At 33.9% G+C, this 27278-nt stretch overlaps 1 protein-coding gene across 2 annotated transcripts; it reads left to right on the top strand.

Moving 5' to 3' along the window:
* Window positions 1–6748: 6748 nt before the first annotated feature.
* Window positions 6749–27025, top strand: LOC143075333 (NACHT and WD repeat domain-containing protein 2-like). Of its 2 annotated transcripts, none has more exons than XM_076250719.1 (7): window positions 6749–7074; window positions 18259–18480; window positions 18999–19087; window positions 19838–19951; window positions 20261–20444; window positions 20841–20966; window positions 21611–27025. In XM_076250719.1, exons 1-7 carry the CDS (start codon window positions 7050–7052, stop codon window positions 26185–26187), a joined length of 5337 nt encoding a protein of 1778 aa, XP_076106834.1. In that variant the 5' UTR covers window positions 6749–7049; the 3' UTR covers window positions 26188–27025. The 2 variants fall into 2 exon arrangements, with proteins under 2 accessions (XP_076106834.1, XP_076106835.1); XM_076250720.1 differs by lacking the exon at window positions 6749–7074 and adding an exon at window positions 17080–17216.
* The last annotated feature ends 253 nt before the right edge of the window (window positions 27026–27278 follow it).

Below are 27278 nucleotides of genomic sequence, written 5' to 3'. Positions count from 1 at the left end.
TGTCTTTATTTTTATTAATGCACAAATTTGATGTTTGGTTTTGGTTTTGTTCTCCCCGAATGAAAAATTGGCTATTGATTTGGGGATGTACGACAGGCAGGCGACTGCCAAAATCTTTTCAAAATAGATGTTGTCTCCTGTGACTTAAGGGAGTTAGTTCACTTCTCAGTTTCAAAGTAATTAACTTTTCAAAACACTTGTTTATTTTGATAGGGGATTAATAAAGAAATCCAAAGAGCAAAAAAAAATATATAGGTCACCGCGCTTGTTTTAGCAATTTTGGCGGGGAAAATATTCTCTCTTGACTTTTCATAGCTTTATCATTGACAATTTGAAGTTCACAAAACTGTTAAAAAGTAATTAAAATTTTATAAGACTTTAACAGATGGATTATCATTATACATGTAAAAGATTTACAAAAAGAAAAAAGGGGGTCAAAGGTCAAAATTTTTCAAGGCATTCAAATGAATAAAACCAGAGGATTCTGAAAAATCTGACAACAAATCCAAAACATGACAAGCCAGCTTCCCTAATGAAGGTCGAGGTTTGTTTTCACGTTTAAGCTGTTCTCCTTTTTGAGTTGTAACTTTACAGTAGCAAATTATTATTTTTTGTTATATGCATTTGAGTTATTTCCCTTTTTATGTCATTTGGTTTTTAGTTTATTTTGAGTTATTTTCTTTTGAACAGAAATGTTATTTTATATATATATGTGTTTCACCAAAAAGTGATTTCTTGGGGTACTTTGATATGCTGATTCTAACAATTCAATTTTGATATTGGATTAGATTAGGTAAATGTCTAAATTCAAATTTGTCAGTTCTTTGACCACATATTTTCATGGTGCAAACCTATGATGTGCCAACTGTTTAATCACAATCCAAATTCAGAGCTGTTTAAATCTTGTGTCCTTGCATCCTCAACTGTTCAGGGTTCAACCTCTACAGGAAAATCCAGGTTGCTGTCACTCTAAAGCCTCTTGTTTTGTCTTATTATTTTAATTTATATTTAGAATCAATTGTCATTCACATTTTATTTCATTTCTTTTAAAAAGGCCAGTGTGTGTAATTGACATCAACTTTGTCCATCATCAGCGTTCTTGATCTTGCATAAACAGAGCAAAGATTCCAAGTAAAATGAACACTATCAAATGCTTACCTTCACATATCAAAACCATTTCCAATTGGATTATCAGGTTCTCTTCATTTTACTGGGATTTCCTCACAATATATACTAAAAAAAATAATTATCTGCTGAACAACACACATTTGAAAGTCATTTGACCCATTGCTAACAGTTTAAGAAAAATAGACCAAAACACAAAAAGGTAACACAGCAATGAACTGTGAAAATGCGGTCAAGGTCAAATAAAACCTGTGTGACTGACATATAGATCATAAAATATTTCCATACAGCAAATATAGTTGACCTATTGCATTTAGTATTAGAAAAAAAGACCAAAACACAAAAACTAAACTATAACCACTGAACCATGAAAATGAGGTCAAGGTCAGATGACACCTGTCATTTGGACATGTACACCTTACAGTCCTTCCATACACCAAATATACTAGACCTATTGCTTATAGTATTCTGAGACATGGACTTGACCACCAAAACTAAACCTTGTTCATTAATCCGTGAAATGAGGTCGAGGTCAAGTGAAAACTGTGACGGGCATGAGGACCTTGAAAGATACGCATATACCAAATATAGTTATCTTATTACTTATAATATGAGAGAATTTAACATTACAAAAGATATTCACTTTTTTTCAAGTAGTCACTGAACCATGAAAATGAGGTCAAAGACATTGGATTGGACATGTGACTGACAGAAACTTCGTAACATGAGGCATCCATATACAAAGAATGAAGCATCCAGGTCTTCCACCTTCTAAAATATAAAGTCTTTAAGAAGTTAGCTAACGCCGGATCACTATCCCTGTGTCGAGCTTTCGGAGACAAAAAAAAATCATAATTCCCTGTTATATTCATGTCTACTTAGTATGTCCTTATCATACAGAGTTGCATGGAATTCTGTTGTGTAGATTCAGAGGAGTTACAATAACAAACTGTTGCAGTAGACTAGTATATTGAGACCAATTGCTCCTAGAAAAAAATGATCATTAATTTCCTATCGGAATGCACATCTTTATAGCGTGTACTTATCTATAAAGATTCATGAGATTCTGTTATGCTGGTTTCAGAGGAGTTGCAATGAAAAGAACAGGACTGATGGACAGGCAGAAAGACGGGTCAAAACATTATTCTTGACGCGAAAATTGCGTGGGGGTATAGATATGCAAAAGGGATGAGACCCAAGTTAATCAAACTTGTCTTGTACAGTCTTTTACAAGTAGCAGACTTGATAAAGGCACAGCATAACTGTACTAGTTAGCAGAGGCAGATTTAAAGGGTTTTCCAGGAGACCGTCCGGGACCCCCTTTTATGGGGATAATTTGTTTGATTATATAAGGAATAACGCAAGCATGACTGGAGTTAGCCATGCAGCCCATATATTGTTAAACTAAAACACACAATAAACAAACCTGCACAGTGAAGGTATCAACATGATGGCCACTATTTTGGAAAGGAAATACACTACATTACATTCTGAAGATTTATTGGTCATAATAGAATTCATTTGGAAAATTTAAGATGAGTATCCCAAAATTCAATATCAATTCATGTAAATTATATCAAGGTCAAACCAACCCTATCACACAAGTACATGTAAACGTTACAATCATTCCATACACCGCATGCAATTTACCGATAGTACATGTGAAACAGGCTAAGTGTTAACAAATTAACTATGAAAATTAGGTCGAGGTAAGACGTTACTGTTATTCCATACACCAAATATAGTTACCATGGTTACATATTATTTGCATTTTATATATAAAGCAAAACTATATGTATATAATGACATGTGTGATTGCATTAGGTCAAAACTTCTTTATAAACTTGAATCTAGTAGTTACATATAAATTTCGAGTTGTTCAAGTTTACATCTTGTTATCCCGGGCCTTTCATTGCTTACCGTACAATACGAATTTGGCTCATATGTATGGTAAGGCAGCAACCATTTGATTTTCTGTTGGGGGCTATGGGTTTTTTTTTGGAAAAAAAGTTTGTTTCTAGTTTTTGGAGAAAAAAATAATTTGTTTTTGATTCTGAGAAAAAAAATTGTTTGTTTCACCCTCAGCTGCCACTATATGTAATGCTAAAATTGAAAGAAAAAGATTGTTTTGGCCGCAGGGGAAAAAAAAAATTGTCCAGAAAAAAAAAACATAGCCCCCCCCCCTGAAAATCAAATGGTTGCTGCCTAACCGGTTAAGGCCAGTTGGCGTTTTCGCCCTTCATATTATAAAGGGTGAAAACGCGAAAACATGAAATATTTTTTTCTAGTTGATTGCGCGATTTCGTGTTTCACCCTTTAGAATATAAAGGGCGAAATGCAAAATGGCCAGGCCATAACCGGCCACCATACATAGGTGTAATCCGTACAGTGACCTGTAATTGTTCACATCCTGTGGCCCTATACATGTATATCCAAACTTTAATTAACACAATGTCGTCATTTTGCATGTTGGTTGTTTGTAAACACCGTGTATAAGGGCGTATGTTTGACTTCGATAAGTACCCGTAAAGTATTTTGGGAGAAGGGATATTGACACGACAACTTAAAAATCTCATGAAATTATAGTTAATTACTTTACTAATGCCCGCGTCACACTGTCCCGATTTTTACGCCGATGGCAACACGATAATGGAAATTTTCAAAATCGGGACTGATCGTATCCAGATCGGGCTATTCGTAGTGCCATCTTTAACCATCGTAGAACCATCGGCCACTTTTTCTAGCCTTCGGGGACAACTTCGGGAAGGGTTCTAAATTTTTTAACATGTTAAAAAATTCCCGAAGGTGCGTCCGATGTTGAGGGTTCGTATTGAGTTCGTATCACCATCCTCACCATCGTAATGTCACCGGGAATGCATCTTTACATATCGTATTGCATTCGTGTTTCCATCGTTTCCATCGGGCAGTTTTGACATTGCGATGTCTACACGAATGAATCACGAAGATACCCGAAGGTCTTACGATGGCAACACGACTTCGTGAAGACCTCGTAATCCCGTCGTGTTGCCATCGAATAAAAGTACGAAGGCGACAAGATGGAACTACGACGGCAATAAATCCAGCTAAATGTAGGTTAATTTTCGCGCTAAAATACATTTAAAGTGCCATGCGCGATATGCACTGTTCAGTCTAATACGACAGTTAAGAAAGACGTTCACAAAACATGGAGCTCATATCATATGATTCTATGAGAACAAGGAAGGCGACAGCGTTGTTTCAATTAATTCAAATGGAACAAGAAGAGCAGCTATTACAGGCTCAGGATTTACTTTTACAAGTAAAATATTATTTTTTGTCAATTTTTCATATCAAGTTACATAATGAAAATCATAAACGCGCCTCGTACACCAATACTGCATGTACACGTATATAGGGAAACCAACTTTTTCTTCATTATTCTGATTTTTTATGTATCGTCTGAGTTGTTGTCACACGAATGTTTACTCCATAACCATTTTGTTTTCTATATGTCATATTTTGCCGCATTTGTTGCTTTCCCACATCCTTCCTTTTGTCTATAATATTATGATATTCTCCTGGAAAGAGCTCTTTTTGAATAAAAGGGATCAACGAACCCATTACCTTACCTTTAAGATAGATCAGTAAACATGGGCACAATTATGGGTGATTATTCAGACTAGTGCACACATTTTACAGTTCAAACAAGGCAATGCCGAGCGTGGCATCCCCTCGTATGTAACATATTGGGGACAAATATGGACACTATATTTGTATATGACACATACAGAAAATGGTAAATTGAATATGCATATTTGATACATAAACTATTTTTTTTAGAAATCAACCAAAACATTCAGTAACTGGAAATACCTTTAATATTGTCTTTAGAACCAGCAGGTATAAAAATGAGCAACCGATTTCCTGTGTATTATGCTACATTTTTTTTTATTTCAAGGAGAAAAAACAAGTCCATCTGCATGACCTTGACCTTTGGCCTTGAACGTAAAAATGTCAGATCATTACAAGGAGGAACAATATACCAGATGTGGTTAACATCTTTTGAAGTATATTGGTTTTAGAGTGTCCACAAGGGTGATATTGCCTTGTATTACAACTGCCACTGTGACCTTGACCTTTGAACTTTTAAGTCAATAGCGCTTAAGATATTCTTAACGAGTAACACCATACCAAGTTTTGAGCATTTTGGCTCTAGAGTGTCCATAACAGTTTTATCTACACGCAACTTTCATGTAGTAGGCGAAGGGATAATAAACTAAGTTTTATAAGAATTAGACAAAAAGATCGATTTCCCGCCATGCATGGCAGACTTGTACAGAAACGATATGTTGTCGAAATTCTGTTCGTATCTTTTAGACATCGTATGGCCATCGCGCCATCATCGTAATCCATCGTGTAGCCTTTGTAATCCATCGTGTAGCCTTCGTGATCCATCGTGTAGGCTTCGGCTGAGATATGAAGCTTAAATACCCGTCTTCGGTTAACCTTCGTATGTCCATCTTTTGCTATCGTATATAATTTCGGCACCATCGTATAGACTTCGTTATTCATCGTACTTGCTTCGGTCACTTTTTGGTATTTTAACGAGATCGGGACCAACTTCGTACGAACTTACAATTTTCGCATTCGGGTGTCCATCGTATATGTAAATCGGGACATTGTGACGCGGGCATAAAGGAAGCATGTATGGTATGGTTTTATAAATATTTTAGGCATAAATACACGCTTAGACCACTTTATACTTTGCACCCGGTAATGGTTCCTATATAAGACATAATTAAAGGTGTTGGAAGCTCGGAGAGACAAGCATGTTTCATATCATTTTTAACAAGATTCATTTTGTTATTTTAAAGACATAAGTTAACTTATCAAAGATTTAGGAGAAACAATATATTAAATATCAGTGGCGGATCCCTAAAACATGAGAGGGGGCCCACTGACTGCCTAAGAGGGGACACGCTCCATTCATGCTTCAGAGAATTTTTCAGTCCATAAAAAGACTGCCTCAACCAACCACACACAGTCCCCCCCCCCCCCCCCAAAAAAAAAAAAATCCACTCGGCCATCCCACTACATCCGCCTCTTGCAATTGCATTGCAGTATCTTCGAAAAGCCTTATAAGTGTACTAAAAAGGATAAAATATAATGTATCTTTTGTCATTTCTCCGTTGAAATAATCTTGGAATACTAATTTGAGATTCTCATTACTACTGATACATTATACGATTCCTGATATTTAATTATTGGTGTCCTATGACACAGAACAAACACATTAGTCAAATAAATATATATAACTACGTTTAAATTTCAAATGGAAATTTAACAAACAAACTGGAAAACGTTTGAATATTTTTTCTGCTCAGTACAGTTGAATACGAATTTCATTAGCAAAAAACGTTTATACCAAATAAGTTATCAATATTTATTCCTTCTATTCAACAAATATTTAAAAGAAGAATTAAATTGAATTATATATGTTAAGTATAGCGCGTTCGTTGTGTATTATATCATTTCTCCATATTAGAAGCCATAAAACTGGTGAACCAACTGACTCTAACGAATCTTTGTATGTAGCCTTTAACTTTATAGATCGTTACAAAAAGATCAGACTTCGATGGGTATATGTTTATTTTCCTGACTGATAGTGTTCCAAGGGGATTTAAATAAGCAAATTTGTACAAATCTATTAGACGTAGCTAAGGTTTTAAAATTCATTGTTTTGTCATTGGATTTAATTTAAAAAGAACTAGTGGCGAAGCTACCGGGTATTGTGATCGAACTTTAATTCCATCTTTCACAAGTACAACAGTTATTCGGAACTTGATTAATCTTCGAGTTAATACTATAACCAGAAGAAAAAAACAAAAAAATACTATATTTATGCAATATATGAACAATGGAATCGAATTAGGATTAGTTCAGCTATGAATGGATTAGCCATAGAAGACGGTAAGGTCTTAAACGGATTTATTGAATCATATAGTCTATGATGTAATATTTTGATTGTCATTTTAAATAGCTATTTCTCCTAATACAATACAATGCGTTGGTGATCAATAAGGCAATAATATCTAATTTCAAACGAGCAAATAGTAACAAGTATTTTATCTGTTTGTAATGTCGTAGGAAAACAAACAAACAAAAAATTAGAAATTTGTGATCATATTATGCTATGAAAGATGAATAAAGGGAGGTTTGGGTAAAACAATAAGTCAATGAGACAGCAACCCAACAACTCAAATGACCAAAAGTCATCAAGAGATCAAAATGTAGTCTTTCAACTATTTTTGAGATGAATAATAACAATATAACAATAAAGCGTTGTTCCTTTTCTTTGGGTTTTTTCAAATTGTGCGTGTAGACATTTTGTGACATTAATTAGTATCATACAATCCCTTAGGCGGTGTCTGGTTTGGCCCCCTTTCGTGGGTAGCCCCCCCCCCCCTTTCGTGGGAAAAATTTGGCTGATTATATATAGGGAATCACTGTAGCGTTACTTGAGCCGCCTTACAAAAAAGTTCTGGATCCGCCATCGAATCCCTAGTTCCTCTCAACATTAGACCCGAGATGTTTATAGAAATCAATCCGGGTAAAAACAATTTATACCGAAATAAATTCTACAGCAAATTCAAAAATATCAAACTCATTAAGATCCAGTGGCGAGGTTCTTGCCTTGTGATCGGTTTAACTAATTCTTAACGCAAATGTGATGAAGAAAAACATTTGCTAGGTATATAGTATAGGCACTTAGCTATTTGAGAAGACATTATTTTTTTTCTGTAGTTGATAGCCTTTTTGGCTTGCTGTTGACGTAAATCAAACTTCTATTTTGGTTTATATTGATATACTTTAATTATTTGAAATAACCCTTTTAATGTTCAAAATCCTCTGATGAAAATTGAAAACATTGAATTTGCGTACGTTTTAATGTTTAAGGGAGTTGGCTTCTCAGTTTCAAAGTAATTAACTTTTCAAAACACTAGCATATATTGATAGTGAATGGATAAAGGAATCAAAAGAGCAAAAAAAATATGTAGGTCACCATGCTTGTTTTTTGAGATATTAGCCATTGAATTTTTGGCGGGGAAATGTTCTCTCTTGACTTTTCATAGCTTTATCATTGACAAGTTTAAGTCCTCAAAAACTATTAAAAAATAATTAAAATTTTATAAGACTTTAACAGACAGCTTATCATTATATATGTAACAGAATTACAAAAAAGAAAAATGGGGGTCATTGGGCAAAATTTGTTAAGGCATTCAAATGGATAAAACCAGAGGATTCCGAAAATCTGACCAAAATTCCAAAACATGACAAGCAAGCTTCCTTAATGCATCGAGGATATCGATACTTTGCAATTTTATAAACGATGTTGGTGCTAATTAACCAAAATGATGTTCTGACAATCAATATTTTTATTCTTTTTACTCTTTTTCGAAAAATTAAAACAAATAACCTGAAAACATCTGCATTCTTAATGGGATTAATAGAATATTATATAGATATAAGAAGATGTGGTTAGAGTGTCAATGAGACAACTCTCCATCCAATTCATAATTTGTAAAAGTAAACCTGCTTTTTTTGGAAAAGCAAAGGTAATATCAAGCATAAAAGGGCTACTGGGCGTAATTACATGTATTTGAAAAAGCAAATGTAAAATTAAGCCTTTAAGGGCTACTGGACGAAATTACATGTATATATGGTTACGACAGCAACTGCTTGAAACATTATCATTGAACATAAATATTTCCTAGTTTCATGCACCGGATAACATTACCAAATCAGATTATCAGCTAAGTTAATAATTGGTCCCGACCTGCAAAACAGATTCAATGCTTCAAGCAAGTGACTAGTCTATTCTGAATACAAGACAACATACGAAGCTGAAATCATTTGTGTGAACCCGTAAGAACATATTAACTAACTCCGCAAGGCCAATTAGCACTTGGTTTAATAAAATAGCCATTTTCAACTGAGGTTAGAACGTATGTTACCTTAATTCAAGAGAGTAAATGGTTTTCATGAAATAAAATAAAATTGAGAATGGAAATGGGGAATGTGTCAAAGAGACAACAACCCGACCAAATAAAAAACAACAGCAGAGGGTCACCAACAGGTCTTCAATGTAGTGAGATAAAAGCATTGTTCTGAAACCATTTAGTCAAGTATTGGATAATTTTCTGTTCAAATGGGAAAAAATCAACATGTTTTTTTTAGATATTACTGAAAGAATTGTTCTCAAAAATGAAACACCCTTTATTGATGGCGTGTTTGAGGGAGGGAAACAAATCGTAATGTTATAATTACCAATGACAATTAAGTAATTACTTGACTAAACATTAAACTATCAGTTTATATTAACAACCAACTATTAGTTATGGATTGGTAATGTTTAACTATTGTAATTACCAACGAAATAGTATTTACTTTTCTTCCAAATCGATCATTTTAATCGAAAAATACTTAATATTGATCAAATTCATTACATATAAAACTGATAAGACCGTTTTGTGTTAACTAAATGTTTACTTTTTCAACATTGGAAATTAGCTGTCGGCCCTTTAATAAAGTATAACATAGGAACATTTGACAAAATGATTACTGTCTAATGCTGTCGGAATACACAAGGTGTAATTTAAGCTGCTATTGACTTTTGATATTAAAGTCTTTTAACACCACGCTCAGATCCTCGTCACCAATCTTGTTAGTATTTGTAAAGGATATTAACAAGACCCTTCTGTTCTCCAGAATAAGTAAAATAGACATATATATGCCCATGTTCTACCGTTTACAGTTTCTATGTGTTTGTCAAACATAAATGCGGTCATTGTAGTTTGAACAAAACGCAATTTTGCGTTTGGGTATTGGTAGATAGCGGGTGTTGATCCAGTGGTCAGTTTCGATCTCTTAAGTCATTCACCAACAAAGATGACAGGTTGTAAAATGGATTTGCCTAGACGTAATGAAAGTATCATGTTAATCTGACCAAAGTGCTGCTGCAGAACTGCGTTATGTAAAGAGGGAAAACAGGGATTTGGGTGTCTGTACACGAGCCAAGAATCCAATTAAGATGAAAAATAACCCAATGTATCCAAGTTATTCTATTTCAGTTGCCATTTTAGGTGACTCCACCTACCACTTAATTGAAACAGAATTAAACGCATGGTTCAAGACTAAGTTATTTTATTTCAGATGCCATTTTAGGTGACTCCACCTACCACTTAATTGAAACAGAATTAAACGCATGGTTTAAGACTAAGTTATTTTATTTCAGTTGCCATTTTAGGTGTCTCCACCTACCACTTAATTGAAACAGAATTAAACGCATGGTTTAAGACAATGGGGCTTGTCTTCTGATCAGATGTAGTCCATTATCTTTGTCCGTCATACCGTCCGTCCCATTTTCGTGTATTCGCGCTCACTTAAGTGTGCCTCATGCAAATTTTATGAAACTCGTACCAAATGCTAACAACAACCAAACAAGCAGACAGAGTTCAAATGTGGGTGCGATTCATTTACAGTTCTAGAGTTATGCCCCTTTTTACTAAGAAAATTGCAAAGCTTGAGTTGGCTATTCTTTTCCTCAGAAATATTCTTCTTTTATTTTCACCTTGAAAGTAAAGTGATCGACATCAGATGATGTCGGAGTATGCATCTGACCTGTAGAAAAGTCTTTATTAAAACGTTCTCTTCGCCATCATTGAACAACACCGTTTGAGTCACCAATTGTCTGGCAAAGAACGACCTAGACATTGTAACAGTACTGCAATACCTTTGTGCATTCACACATAAAGCCATTCAAGTTATACACAATATAGTATGCATTCTTAATAAGCATTTAAATATGACCATTGATTTGATCAAATCTGTTTAGATGATTATTTACGAATATCTGATTCTCACGAGAAAATATTCAATCAGATCAGCAGATCAGCTACGACCACGAAATAAATAATAATTCTGTTGTTTATTAAATTCTAACTAGTATGATGACAATGACCATAAATAACGTATAACAAAGTCTTAATCTGATCAAATAATTGTTCATTAAAATATGTATGTGACTACGACCTTTATAAACAAGCTTTATTTCTGAAGGTTACGATTAGGAGTGACGAACGATCCTAAAATTTTCGCTGAGGCTTTGTCAACTATTAGTAACCAGTCTTTGCTAGTTTAGAATCCGGATATACTGGTAGAAAATCCGGATCAATATTTGCTTTGAGGTCAAGTAGTCAGATATGTTTTCAATAGTTGTTAATTCTATATAAGTTTTCGTAGATTCCATTGCATTTGTCAAAAATCTTTTTTCAGACAACTGTAATGATAAAATGTATACGAGACCACCTGAATTAAAGATTTATATACACGTATAATTGTTACGAGCTGTATTGAATGAATTGAAACAAACTGTATAATTTAGACCTAAGATAGTATGACTTTTATATAAATAAAAGAATACACAAAAAAATGGGTCCGAAAGTTTGACCCGTCCCCCTTTATCGACGATCAACACATTTGACTGGGGATATGTATTTGCTCCCCCCCCCCCCACCCCCACCACTACCACCACCACTACCACCATACACACACAAACACTTTCATCTGGGTTGGAACCCACCTTTTATTCTCTATGTCATAGTTATGAGCTAGCTAGTAAATTGATTTAAAAGGTAAATTGGGATAACTTGAGCATGTTGAGTAAGAAAAAATAAATAAATAAAAGACACAAGATTGATTTGTCTGCATAGGTCATTATCGATGCACAGTACGTATCGTATTCTTTTAAATGCTTTCATTGATTTAATTGACTATAGTTTTTGGAGGGTATTTGATACGGACTTTTTATCAAATCAAATGTATGCTGACCTCCAGAATATCATGAATATATATCTTTGTGGTTTATTTTTTTTGTGTCATGGGGTTGATGTCTTATTTATGTATATCATATATACCCCACATCCCTATTTATTATAGAAAATTGAAGGTTATTATTGAAATAGGATTGTATGGAATTCATAATACTATGTTTAAAAGAAATTAAAAGATATGACCTTCAGAAATCATTTGTAAGTAAAAGACATAAATTATAAAAGTTTAACTTTTATCATTAAATGATAAATATATATATATATTGATACCTGTATTTTCAAGTCAATAAACAAATAATGTGAATAATACTTTGAATGTTTCAAAGGCCCGTTTTAGCTGTATTTAATTTTACCACTAAATACAAAATTTACATTAAGTTTAAGTAGCTTTAACTTCCTTTTAAAGTATTTTTTTGGTGAAAGACGTATCCGTGTTCTACATTTAATTTGTTTAATGCATAAATATTTACTTAATTTGAAAACCTTAAAAACAGCATGTCCGCATCTCATCAAAACTGTGCATACCTTTTAGTATGTTAATCCATGATCATACATATCTAAGAGAAATTTAACGTTTTTCTTCACATTATAAAAGATTAAGTTGAATGATTTTATTATTTATTTCTCATGAAGGAATTTATAATCGTGATATAGATAGACAAATAACACAGCATATTTCCATGTTACTTTGGATGTAGTCGTTCTATTATGAGGGAGCCCAAAACATTTTTTTTTTTTATCTCAAAACGAAAGGGTTTTGCTCCAAGACTTCAAAATTACTGAATCATGTGAATGCAAATATAACCTCAGGAATAGATTACCTTATCTGTATTTGCCAAAACGTTTAGGAATGTAAGGTCCTCAATGCTTTTCAACTTCGTACCTTATTTGACCTTTTTAACTTTTTTTATTCGAGCGTCAATGAATTGATGAGTCTTTTGTAGACAAAACGCGCGTCTGGCGCAAAAACGAAATTTCAATCATGGTATATAGGATGAGTTTTGTATATATATAATAAGTATATATATAATAACAACGTCACGAATATACTCCTATATATCATCCTTGAGATGACCTTTAGGTGGTTCTGCTTATCCGTAAGCCTATTTCCTAAGCTTCTGTACCACCTACATGCATGTATGCATGTACTTATGATAATACCGGTATCGTATAGTGGCCAACAAAAGACTCTCACCCACCTGATTTTGGCTACTTTTCACGTTTTCCGATTTTGAACTCTAAAATGGCCATCCATTCAATTTGCCATAATTTCATAAATACACATCTGAGAAGAGTTTATGGATCACGAATTGCATGGTTGAAGTCCTTGCTGTCAAGACAGTTCGGCTGGGGCAGTCTTAATAAAGTTTGAAGGGTCATACTGCCCATCAAAAAAATGTGGTCGCCATCACGGTTACAGGCGGGATTGGTGGCAAAGGGGTTTAAGAATCTTAGATAAAAAGTTTGAATACCTTTATTTCGACCCATAGTATTTAATGCTGTTTTATCGGTCGTCGGAAGCTTAACGACACAACTAGTCCTTTGCATTTAAAAGTTCTTAAAAGAATCTTAAAACGTATAAGAATATATGTTACATTTGTCGTATGTATAAGAAAGATTTAATGTCTACATTTTATCTATGTTCTAAGGCTAATTTACGACTTGTATACAAATACAACACCAGTTAGGAGTAGATAAAGTGTCAAAAGTAGGGTATATATAATCAGTATTTTATCAGTATTTATTGTACTTGAGTATATTTATACCTTATAAAGAATAGAAACGTATACAATTCAGATAAACTTTGTCCCTAATGGAAAAGCAATTCAACAAATTGTAATTCCTTATTTATACAAATACCTAATGCTATTGTTTACATATACAATAAATAACATGTTTCTAGAGTTACCAGAAAAAGAGCCAAGAAGCTTAAAATTCGATTCCATGTTTAATCTGCTGTATGTGGTTTATAAACGATATAACCAACTACCTCCTATTTTCTAAACTGCACCACTTAAACATGCCAAATACATATACTTATATGACCTTCTAGGCAGGTGACGGATTTATTGTTGGCAGGAACACAGGGACTTGGTCAGAAGAATAAAATTTTGTTAGCAACGATTTTCGATTTTCGAATCTATTTTTCGTGTTTTCTGTAAATCATAAACCTGTTTTTACGTTGGCTTCCCCATTTTTTTTTTAGAAATGTGCAGTTTACTATCTATATCCGTATACTGAAACATCCCTGTGGTCATGAACTGCTCATCTAAAAAAGAAAGCTATTACACAAAATTGTCAATTTTCAGGTGACCTTTGAAAGCACCAGTAGTAACCCGAATGACCTCGCTTACTATTGACTGAATGACTTTACACCTTATTGATACTGGATTAAACCTTGTGACACAAGTGTCATTCATATTTCATGGCAATTTTCATTGAAAACTGAATTTTTAAAAGCTAAATAAATGTTTTGATACGTACAAACTTCAATAACAACTCAAATCATATGTATAAATTATGTATACATGTATGTACTGGTAAATATAGTGTATTGAAAGGAAACCAAAGAAGACTATAGATTTTTTAGAAGTTTGGCCAATCCAGTCTACTATTACGCTACTTGCTTGAATCTTTTCTGTTGGAAACTTGTGTGAAGAATCATTCAATTTGTACATGCATATGAAATAAATTAGATTAGTCAATTACTTATTGAAAATGGAGTAGTGTATTATTTTTTCACTCCACTTTTTTTCGGACTTTGTGAAAATTTCCCAGATTTGAGATTTGAAGAGTTTCAGCTCACAAGCCAGTTTGACCAAGAGAAATCAATACAAGACAGTGGTGGATTCAAGTGGTTGCTGTAGAGGGCATGTATCCCCTTTTAATCGGTAAAATTATAGTTTTTTTGACATGACATTGTCCCAAATGGTTTTGCCTCGTTCCGCTCGACAGTCTACTTTCGTTTTTCATTTTTGAAATATGACTTCTTTTTAAAACTCTATGACCCACACCCGACAATGAAAACTGACAATGAAACCCTCAGCTCTTTCATTTACTAGTCTCTACTTCAATTCATAATTAGTTGAAACATATTGTATTGTTCAAAAAAGACAAACGAATTAGACATTCGTTTTTTTAGCTTAGTAACAACGCCTCCTCCAAACTTTTTTCCTACACATCTTGTGTAAAACAGTTTGCCTTCATGGAACCAGATAACTTTAACATTGGAATTTCACTATAGAAATATATCAAGTGTCACATATGTCAATATCTGAGAATCATGCTAATTGATTGATGATGAATTATATATACTGAAACTGTATACCATATATCTTACCGTTGTTATAGGACATAATACAACAAAACAATAAGGCTCATCCATAAACCCAACGCAACATTTATTATACAATGATGCACTGTCAAATGTTATATATATATATATAATTTGAAAGAGTATTCATCTACTAGTATGTATTCTGTTGTTGTTAAAATTCTTATATTAGACAAGATCTAACAAGATAAAAGAATACAAATATGAATAAAGTAGTACATGTTGCAATGGAACAAAACACAAAAAGACGTAGAGGTCAATACAATGCAGATAATTTTCTCAACCAATTTTTGCTTGAATTCTTTTGGCCTACACCGGATGTACCAGAATGAAGAAAAATAAGGCGGAAAATACAAAAGTGACTATCAAAACTCACGAGTCGAGAAAAAAACCCGGAAAAAGATGAATAAGTCCAGAAAACAATTTTACACTTTGAAAAGTATGTGCAGCTAATTACTCAAAAACGAAACGTCGTTATTTAGATCGGATTTCAATGTTTTAATATTATTTTTTACATACTTCAGACGGACACAGTACTAATTATATGAAAACTATTTTTTTTTTAAAACACATTAACAAATATATAAATATTACAGATTGGAAAATGTTACAACCTTTCCTGAATGGATCTATCCTATTTAATTTCAGACAAGAGTAACGTTAATTTTTAAAATGTATAGTTATTATGGTAAAAGAAGTCATATCAAGTGTTGAACATTTAAGCTATTAGAATAAAACAGAGACATAAAGTTCAGAAAGAATCTCATTATATCAAGTGTCAATAAATTAGAATATTTTATGTGGACCAAGGTGTAAATATTTTCTACCTATATTGTAACGAATACACAGACATCTATCTATCAATGATATAAGTTTAAATATTGACTCAGATTTACTTTAAATTTTAGTAATACAATTCAGTTATGGTAAATCGTGTTGCAAGTTCAATGACAAAGCTAGTTTTCCTCAAACTTCAATACATACTTATGTTGAATAAATGTTCAAGATACTATGCGTTCAGTTTCATTTGTTCCATTTTAATTGCGAGACTTATATTTACAACTTCAATGAGATGGAGCTATATCAGATTTTGCCTGCTTTTCAAGACATGACCTGAATATTCAAGTTCCATCGAATCTACACGCATGAACAGTGGCGGATCCAGAACTTTTCATAAAGGAAGAGGGCGCTGACTGACCTAAGGGGGTCCCGCTCCAGTCATACTTTAGTGATTCCCTTTATAATCAACCAAATTTTTCCCACGAAAGGTGCCCCAGGTCCTCCTAGATCCGCCTATGATGAAAACAATACAATCTTTGTTCTTTTACCAGGGTCTGATGCAGGGTTTGGGGGAAAGGGGCGTAACTGTCAAAATGATAATTATAATACTGTTACAATGTGTCATCCTTTTTAATTAAAAATAATACACTTATCTTTATATAAAGCAAACAAAGAAAACACATTCACAGACACAACAAACAAAACGACAAATCATTTGTCATTCATGCAGAAGTTTATTAAATTCTTTTACAGCCTTAGAGTTTTGATTTATAAGCCCTTTGCTCGTCAAATAAAATCCACAAGTTCGACTTTTTCGATCCGTTCATTATAAATCAATAAAATTCTTTCAACACTTAGATTTTATAATCTCATGGTCCATTTTAAACCATAACGTAAAGATTAAAATTTTATGAATGTTTTAATCCAAAATATATTATGTGAACAAAGGAAGAAACTCAAAAAGTTTAATCTTTATGTTCAATTAATATGCTTAGCAATAACATGTAAATGCAGTTAAACTTAAATTAAAAGTCGGAATGACAGGACTAATTTTTCCCATTCATCAACAATATGAAGAGGTAAAGTGTGGACAATGACATTAAAAGGTGAGATTGTCATTAATATTTTTCTTTAAAAAACCTTATTTTGAATTACAAAAAATAAACGGTTATTGACATTGCTAGTTTAACTGTGGACCTTGTCTATAAATCAGTCCATTTTTTTACAAATATGAATGCGTTGACTAATAATACCTTCACGTCATAACAGTAGAAAAAAAACTTCAAAGAAGGAATTGTATTGGAAAAGACGGTTCGTTGTGCATAAGTCTTATTGGCGTGGAAAAGTACAACGAACAACACTTCAGATTTCTCCCTAAACATGTTTGTAATATCGATTACTGGACATGGATTCAGTTAAGACTTTTTGTCAACCATGCACAGCAGTAGTTGAGTGAACATTTATTTAAGTTGTTCATGGTGCATATGCAAATATTTTCATTCCTAGGCTTGAATATGACTATTCATCCAAGCATCAGTTATCTACATAAAGTGATACTTCATGAAGAGAAAGATCCGATTACAATCATAACACAACACAATTTACACTTTCAAGAGAGACGAACGACACCAAAGCTTAAGGGATATGTAAAATCATAAATTAAAACAAAAAAATATCATGGCAAAAAACTAAAAAGGCAAAGACAAACAGCAGTAAAAACACAACATAAAGAGCTTCAGACTGAGCAAGTTGATAATTGGAAGCCCACAAACATACAAATGTAACAAAAAACAATAGCATTAGATTTGTATAAGACCGTGATCCATGAAGCTGGGCCAAAAAAAAAATATATTTGTTTACCCTTCCCCTACCGGTTCAAAAAATTATTTTACACAAACATTTCGAAATTATTTTTATACCCGAAATAAATTTGTTTCCATTTTTGAACAGTGATTGAACGCGAAAAGATTGATTATTAAAATAAATGCAATCTAATTGAGCACATACAACTGGCCTCCACTGGACAACGTCCAGTTAAAAAAATAACCTGCCTTCCTGGTCTGTTTACAACGGGTAGATAGGGAAAGTTGAAACAGACATTATTTTAAATGTGACCCTGTTTTAAAGGGACTTTTTTGTATTTTGCAGGTCCAGTAAACCCCTTCAGACTACGTCATTTAGATGATGTCATCGACCAGGATGAGACCGATGAAGTCCGAAGAGAGATGGAAGTACCTCTTCGGTATAAAGACCTAATGGATACTGAACGATCTCATACAAAACAGATACTGTTTGGTGGCATTCTAGCAGAAGATATCCCCCACATTAGGTCTAAGGAGATTAAAATATACATCTGCTCTGCGGGAACAGGTATACATATAGAGTATATTAGTTCTTTAAATATATAAGCCCTGACTGTAAAATTTAAAATCTTTTTTGGTTTAAAATTTAAAAAAAAATGAAACTAAAAGATAGGTCAGTTAACGTTTCGATATGTACTGCCTTGACAAGCCTGATTTCCCAAAGGTATATATAACATGCGAATCGTTAATCATTCAAATGAAAGCTAACAGATGATAGGCCCACGGAAGCCGGTTAGGTATAGTTTTTATATAACTCATATAACTCGGTATCAGGACTAAGTTAACACGTTATCACAACTTATTTACTCGTGATCACGAAATTGAGCCGTCATAACGGTTGACTAAGTCATGATAAAGCGTTTAAGCTATTTAGATTCATTATAACATTCACAAACCCGAATCCTTATTACTATTAACCAAGTCGTAATAAAGACCTAAATTAACTACATGTACGCCTAAGCACTAATCAGCCTCAGCCTCCGTTTGTGTATAGTTTTACATGTAATATTTCTCTTGCTTATTTAGATTCTGAGGTTGAAAGAGATGCTTTTGTTGAGGATGTTTATCCTGCTCTAAGAGACTACTGTAAAGAGACACATGGACTGGATTTTCATGTAAGTATATATAGCTGCATAGTCACGTGGTGAACTCATAGATGCTTTATCCTGTTCTGTCTTGTCAACGAAAACAAAACTTCGAGATATTTTGTCAAACGTGGACTGTAATGACTGACCAGACAGCCATAGTAAATGGTAAATTTTAATGAAATCCTGCTAGATATCGAAAGTTTAAAACTAAGAGAAAAATCCGATGTAATGTATTAAGTTTTCAATTATACTATTATTCAATTTGACCGGTTCCAGATGTCTTTGCGAAACACAAGTAAACCAGTACTATGCGGAATAACTTATTGAAATAAACCTCAGTAAGACAGTTGCACTTTTTTTCCATTTGTCTAACATTTAACGTATGTTTTTCATCATTTACACATTTTGTATGGGTCAAAAACAGTAATATATCATTACAAAAACATCATTTTAAAATAATACATATAGAATAATAGGTAGTTTCGTTTTTGATACTGACTATATCATGTGGAATATCTAGACGAGCCCGTTAGGGCGGGTTAAAATATTCCACATGATATAGTCAGTATCAAAAACGAAACTACCTATTATTCTGTTTATCGGGTTATTATGACGACACACCATGTATTGCCTAATATTTTCAGTGATACAGCCAGTACGTTGATACTCGAAAATATTAGGCAGTAAGATCAAAGGAAAAATATACGAATTACCGATAAATATACATATTGATAAAGATAAAATTTTCAGTATCTTAATTATTTTTTATTAATGCAGGCAATTGATATGAGATGGGGTATAGACTATTCAGAAAATGGATGGCCATCTACAGAAACATGCCTTAAAGAGCTCCAACACTGCCAAACACATTCTTTGGGCCCGTGTATTGTGGTATGTTTCAATTCGGCTCGAATCATTTCAAATGTATTTGTATAAAATATTTGTTATATGATTATTCTACCAAAATAAATTTTCATAAAAAGTAAATTGAAACTTACTGGAAGCCCAGTGGTCAAATTAATTACAATAATAAAATCAAAATTAAGAAAAATGAAAATAGTATGATTTCAACTATATTTTTTAACAACTGTACAATGGTAAATGAAATCATGCGAATACCTACCAATAGAATAGTATCGAAATTTATGAAAAATGCAAAATAAGCAAATTTAATCATACGTTTTTTTTCTCATTTAAAAGGCAATTTTAGGACAGAAATACAAACGATTTACACCACCAGAGACGATAGAGGAAGAAGAATTTGAGCTGTTGAAAGAATCGTTGATGGAGGAGGAAAACATAGCATTATTAGACGTGATCTATGAAAAAGATACAAACATAAACCCTGCAGTGTACCGACTTCAACGTCCTAGTACCGACAAAGGTAAAAATCATTTGTACATGTATTATGGTTTTTCAGTTATATCTTCGATCCGATCCTCTCCCCTTCAGGTAAAGATGCTATGATTGACTTGCTATAATGTAGTTAGGACCTTGTAGAAGATTCCGCAACTGATGTATATGAACAGAAAATCAGATGAAAAAACTACTTCAATATAGAAGTGTGAAAAACAAAGGCACAAAAATAAACAAACAAGAAGATGTATAAAATATACAACAAAAAAGAAACCAATATATATACGGACAAACATCAAATAAATTTATACGAATAAATACCAACATAGTTTATGTATCCAATCCAGGCAAAAAAAAACCAAGAAGATCACTGAAAAGTGACTTAAAGATAGAGAAAAATAACAAATGTCTTTTTCATTTATAGATCCATCTCTAAAAATGTGGAAAGATACACAGAAAACTGTTCAGGAAATATTGGAAGACGCTGCAAGAACGTGTTTGGAAAGTAACAAAATTAGCAAGGAAAAGTTTCTGAAATATACATCTAGTGGTAAGTGTTTACAATGGCTCTTTTTGGTATGTGATATCCATTATTTTGTTGACACAAAGCTTTGGATCTCGGGTAACCTATTCAATGATATGCAAGAAACACAATATGCCTTGTCATGCTCACCGGTATTTTAATTTTACGCTTGTTTCAATATTGGAAGCCATGAACTATACTGCATATCAAATGATTACATGAGGTTTGTGCTTACACTAGCATACGTTAAGGAAGGATAAAACCAATATAAAAATAACTAGACAATCAAATGCCATTTAGTTTTTTTTGTATAACTATTGCACATAAAAACTTAAAATGTAGAAATAAAAGTATGAATTACCGTATGTTAGTATAATCAAGCCAGTTTTAAAATGAAGAAGGCAAAAGAGGCGGAGGAAACTCGAAAGTGGCAATGTCTTGGCAATAAAAATGAAAAAAAGAAAGAGAAACAAGTCCACAAAGGACATCATAGAAATCTAAAGACTGAGCAAAACAAACCGAACAAAAACTGAGAGTGATCGCATGTATTCCGGAATGATACGCAGATCCTGTTTCAATAGATGCACCCGCCATTTATTTAACAAGTAAGCGTTGTATGAAAATATATATTAAAAGCAAAATATAGTATTTGAATATTCATTTATCTTCAGAAATTCATCAGGAAATCCAGCAAGGCATTCTGAACCAATCAGACAGAGACGATAAATGCTTGTTTTTCAGTAGGCTTGTATCAAACATGGACGATTTGCTGACGTCATCAAAAAGACCGAAATTCCTAGATATTCTTCCTTGCAACAATGAACAGGATATAAACGCCGAAATTGCTGCTAATTCTCTTAGGAAAGAAGTTCTGGGAAATCTGGATTCAAATAACAGCAGGGAAAATTTTGTTGATTTTAGTACAAATGGTATACACTACAAAAACGTAGATGAATATACACAAAATGTATGTCGATACTTGCACAATTCAGTCAAGAAATTAATAGATTATTCCGTTAAAAATCAAAATACACTCCACAGTGACAATTTATATCGTGAAGTTGTTCAACATTGGCATGCGTCAATAAATTCATCACAGCCTTTTGTAGGCAGAGACAACATTCTTAGCAAGGTCAAAGAATATCTTCTTTCTGAAACTGATCAGCCATTAGTAATAACAGGTGTATCCGGTTCAGGAAAGTCATCGATAATTGCAAAGATTGCATCAGATGTAAATATAGCAATAAAGAATGAAGATCTTGCAATGCGGACAGCTTTGGTGTTCCGGTTCGTAGGTCAAACACAAAATGCGGTCACTGCGCAGGAGCTGCTTTACTCATTGTGTAACCAACTTGCCTTTGTAATGGGCAAGTATCGCCATGATGTGCCAAAAGACTTCAAAGCTTTAAAACTTTATTTCATTGAAATGGTTCAAAGAGGAGAATTTGGCGGGATGCTTATAATTCTAATTGATTCGCTTGACATGTTGTCAACGTTTGAAAATGGACACAAGTTAGAATGGTTACCATCAAGAGTTGCAGTAAATGTTAAAATTGTAGTTTCGGTAAATTCTGAATGTAAAGAATGCTTGACAAGACTCGTACACAAATGCCCAGACAACATTGTAGATATTATACCATTATCAAACACAGATTGTGAAAATGTCATGAAAGTGATGATGAACAAAGAACGTCGAAGTGTCTCTTATGATCAATGGAAGCTTGTTCAAAATGCATTTCAAAACTGTACACTACCATTATTTGTTAAAATAGTTTTCGACGAAGTTTCCTTATGGCATTCGTATGATGATTCGGAAACTCAAGTTCTTGGAAACAGCGTCAATGACGTTATTGATAATATTTTTCATAGAGCAGAAATAAAATTCGGGAAACATATTTTATCCGGAGTACTCGGATATTTAACAGCCTCAAGAGACGGCTTATCAGAATCCGAACTGGTTGATATTTTATCATCCGATGAAGACAATTTGAATCACGTGTTCTGTACTTGGCATCCGAAGGTAAGACGTTATCCGGCTTATCTCGTAAGTGTTATTCGACAGTATTTTGAACCTTACCTACTGGAAAAAGAATGCGACAGTATTCGTGTTCTATGTTGGAAATACCCTTGCTTCAAGATCGTAGCACATGGTCGATACGTTAGAAATGACGAAGAGAAGCTGCATTCCACCATTGCAGATTATTTCCTAGGAAAATGGGGAGGATTCACTAGGAAACCTTGTACATATCCATCAAGATTGACGGCAAAAAAGAAGATGATGACTTCAGATGATAAAGCGTGTCGGCTCCTTCCTGTTCAGCACAATTTTCACGGCGAGTCAGAGGTGCGAGGATTATATAATAAACGAAAAATGACAGAACTACCATTTAGCCTAATGTCTAGTGGTCGACATGGAGATTTACGGTCAGAAACATTTTGCAACTTTCATTATATTTATTATCGCCTGAAAGCATCATCATTAGAACACTTACTTGCCGACTTCGATATGTTTCGCGACAGAGAGACAACCTTAGTAGCCGATGCTTTACGCATGTCAGGAGCTGCCTTACAAGCAGATGTAGATTCACTAGGAGTCGAGTTGACCGGTCGTTTGCTTCCTCATTCTAGACGTTTCAATTACATAAGAGAACTTATATACCAGTGCGATTTAGCAGCACAAGCTCATTGTCCACTTGTTCCGAACTGTCAAATATACAGTGCTCCTGGTGGACCTTTACAGTACGAATGTGATGTAGGTGGAAACGTGTTCTGCCCAATTGATATTGACGTATTCAATAGCCCAGATGGTATTTTATTAACAGCAAAGCCTCATTTTAGTTCTCGAGTTAGGGTTTGGGAATTATCGAGAGGCGATTCGAGGCCAGATATGATGATGCCTCTTGGAGAAATACACCCGACTCGTGACGGACGATTTCTCAACATAATTCAGAATGACCAAATGATAAAAATATATCGATCAGATTGCGGTGAACTGCATGGTGAAATCGTATATGGACATGGACGTGTTTCAGATATAGAAGTGTCAAATAAATATATCACATTTTGTGTAGAAAAGGGCACTGGGCCATACATAATAGATGTAGACGCTAAGTCAGTTCTGCACCGTTTCAGCTTTCATGCGCATGCCGTCGCGGTTAGTCCAGACGAGAACTATGTCGCATTCAATTCCGAGAAGAATATTCTGCTTTATCAAATGCCATTGATGGAGCGCAAATGTATGGCGCAAGCATCAGATGTTCCGCAAGATATCATATTCAGTAACAACAAACCAAAATGTTTCATTTTTACTAAGTCAAAAATCGTCGAATCAATTGAGTTTGACGTTGTCAGTCGTAAATTCACATGCAAATTCATATTCAGCGACCTTGAACTACGACAGTGTGTTATTTCAAACACACAAAAATATCTGCTTTGTCGAAGTGCAAAATGTCTTCATTTGGTGTATACGCATGACAATAAACTGTTACGGAAGTTCGATAAACTACCGGAAGATGTTATAGTAGAGCAATCATCTAATTTCACAGGAGCAGAGTTTACACCGGAAGATAAGTATATTGTGGCATCAAGATATACATTTCTGGCCGTTTGGGATACTGTTACGGGTAATCCTTTGAGAGTACTTCAGTCTTCTGTATCACCAATTCTAAGAGTGTACACTTCCAATGCTGTCAACAAAGTAGTGTCTTTACTGGCCGATAATTCATTTCAAGTTTGGAATCTAGAAAATATAGATTCAAATATACTGCATTCAAATAACATCTTTCCCGGAAACGTGTTTGGAGCACAACTATCAACCGTCAGTCAGAAGATAGTGGCATTTGAGGGAAGAGTTCCAGAAGCAAAGGTATTGAGTTTACGAAATGGTCAAGTAACAGACATCCTTCAGCATAGTCATAATACGGACGACAAAGTCAGACAAGTCATCTTGTCACCTAATGGGCGGTTTGCTGTAACTCGTGGTCAGAGAGCAGAAGATATGACTGAAGGTTCTACAGTTTGGCGAGTACTTCGTGATGATGTAGTTTGGGATTTGGAGGCTAGTAAAAGAACACATTATTCTGGTAACAATCGGTTTGTGAATTTCACTAAGGACAGTGAATATGCAGTCTTCATCTCACTGGTAAATTATTCACGTTATGATTGGAGTGACAATACATATGCTCTTTCTGTTGTTCAGGCAGAAAATGGCATTACTAGGACTGTACCTTTCCCACCATGTACAGAATTTGTTTCACCTCCGTGTATCGTTCTATGTGGAAGCACAAATTATTTTACAGCAATCGTCCAAATCTGCAATAAAACCCACGACTCCAAATCAAAGAAAGAACGATCAAGACATTATGAGGTACAGCTTTTGTTGGAGGACATCTCTGGAACGGAAGAGGAAACAACTTTTCTGAAGATTCAAAACGTTTTAGAAGAAGCAGCAGAAGATTGTCAATTTTTAGATGTCAAAACGAACTTGAAAAACCAATTGGTTCTTATGTATGCAAAAGGGTTGGACCAATATGTTTTTGAAATGGAGAAGGGCCTCGTTCGTCCATCGTATATTCAAAAGGGTCTTATTGTGTATGATTTCAAGAACAAAGGAATCCTTAAACACATACCGGAATTTCTTTCGCCATCGTCAGACATCAACAACTTAACTTTATCTCGCAATTCCATGATCATAATGGACCAAAACCGATCTGTTTTCAATGTAGTTAACCCGAAGTCTGTTATACCCATCGATAAGCAATTCGGAATAGGTACTCCACGATTTGTTTTAGATGGTCGTTTTATTGTTGGCCTTACTCCAAATTTTAGGGAAGTAATTGTCGTGCGAACTTGTGATGGAATTGTCAAAGGTCACATGTTTGTACATGGCTGTGCCACGTGTGTATCGGTAGGAGCAGACGACAGAACAGTTGTCGTTGGTTGTGAGGATGGCCGTGTATTGATTCTCACTATAATTTTAGAACTCTGTGACCCAGTCCGGGAAATAATACAATCGTTCCCAAGCAGACAGATTAAACCAGAAAAAGAACCGGATTCAATGAGACTTATCAAGAAAGACATAAGACACATGATGTGCCGAACACCAGATCACGCGAGACTTTCTGCAAGATTACAGACTAGTGCTATAGAAGAAAATCGCAGACCGCCATCACACAGAATAATATCAACTGGTGTCTCAATGACACAGAATATCAAACGTTCACGTTCGGAAGTATGCTCTGTGCAATAGAATTCTATATTTAAATATGCCATAATGTCGTAGGTACTTGCAGAGCAGATTACACAACCTTTTCTTTTTTATTAGAGAGTGAGTGATAGATAGTGTTATATAAATAAAAATCAAATGAGAATGGGACTAATCCTACAATTAAAGTTGAGGGCAACCTAGTCTACAAGTATCTGTGAATATGATGCATATAGCTGCCGTCATCAAATATCATATTAGTTAAGTTGCAATATTAAAGTTGAACTTTTTTAAAATTTAAATCCATATCATTGTTTCGTTATAATTCATAGTAGAGTATTCAAATTATTTTCAACTTGGGGGTTTCTAGTTCAGTTATTGCTATTATGTGAAGAAACTAAATGTGTTTCTTTTTTGGGGAGAATTTCGCAACAACTAGGGTCAAATCTGTTTGCAGGGTTTATTTTTAATTTATTCTGGTCCCCTACTAGAGTTTTTTTTACAATTCTATAATTTACAATTTTTACCAATTAACTGCCTTTGCAAAATAGTTTTTGTTCTATGCATAATTATAATTTTATGCATACATAATTAAGGAGTTCAATATTATTTATACAGGTATTTGTATTTTGTTTTGTTTTGTTATGTTTTAATTTATTATCCCGGAGTGTTTGTTTTCACTTAAATTATGTCTTATCCTGATAACAAGTTTGATTGAAACACAAATTCTTGTAGACAAGATCTACTTTATCTCGAATAATTCGGTGTTCTGTTGCGCTAAAAGTTTTAACATGTAAATTTATTGTAGTCCCGTATTTGTAAAGATTTTCAAATTGTATTTCAATATTTATTTGTATTTTATAGATATATATTTACTATTTTGTTTTTTAACCTTATTTTCTGTCCAAGACTGTATGACAAGTCAGGACTGTGACAGTTGTTTTCCATTCGTTCCGTTGGTTTAGTATCTAAAAGAGCGGCGAAAGATACCAGAGGGAGCGGAGCGTCAAACTCATAGATAGAAAATAAACTGAGAACGCCATAGATAAAAATAAAAAGACAAATAGACAAATAATAATGACCACAACATGCACAAATGGTCCATATATAATACCCACAATTATTTGCCAACCGTA

This window comes from Mytilus galloprovincialis, chromosome 5 (genome assembly GCF_965363235.1).
Source record: "Mytilus galloprovincialis chromosome 5, xbMytGall1.hap1.1, whole genome shotgun sequence".
Lineage (NCBI taxonomy): Eukaryota > Metazoa > Mollusca > Bivalvia > Mytilida > Mytilidae > Mytilus > Mytilus galloprovincialis.
This window is presented reverse-complemented; position numbering and strand designations above follow the sequence as displayed.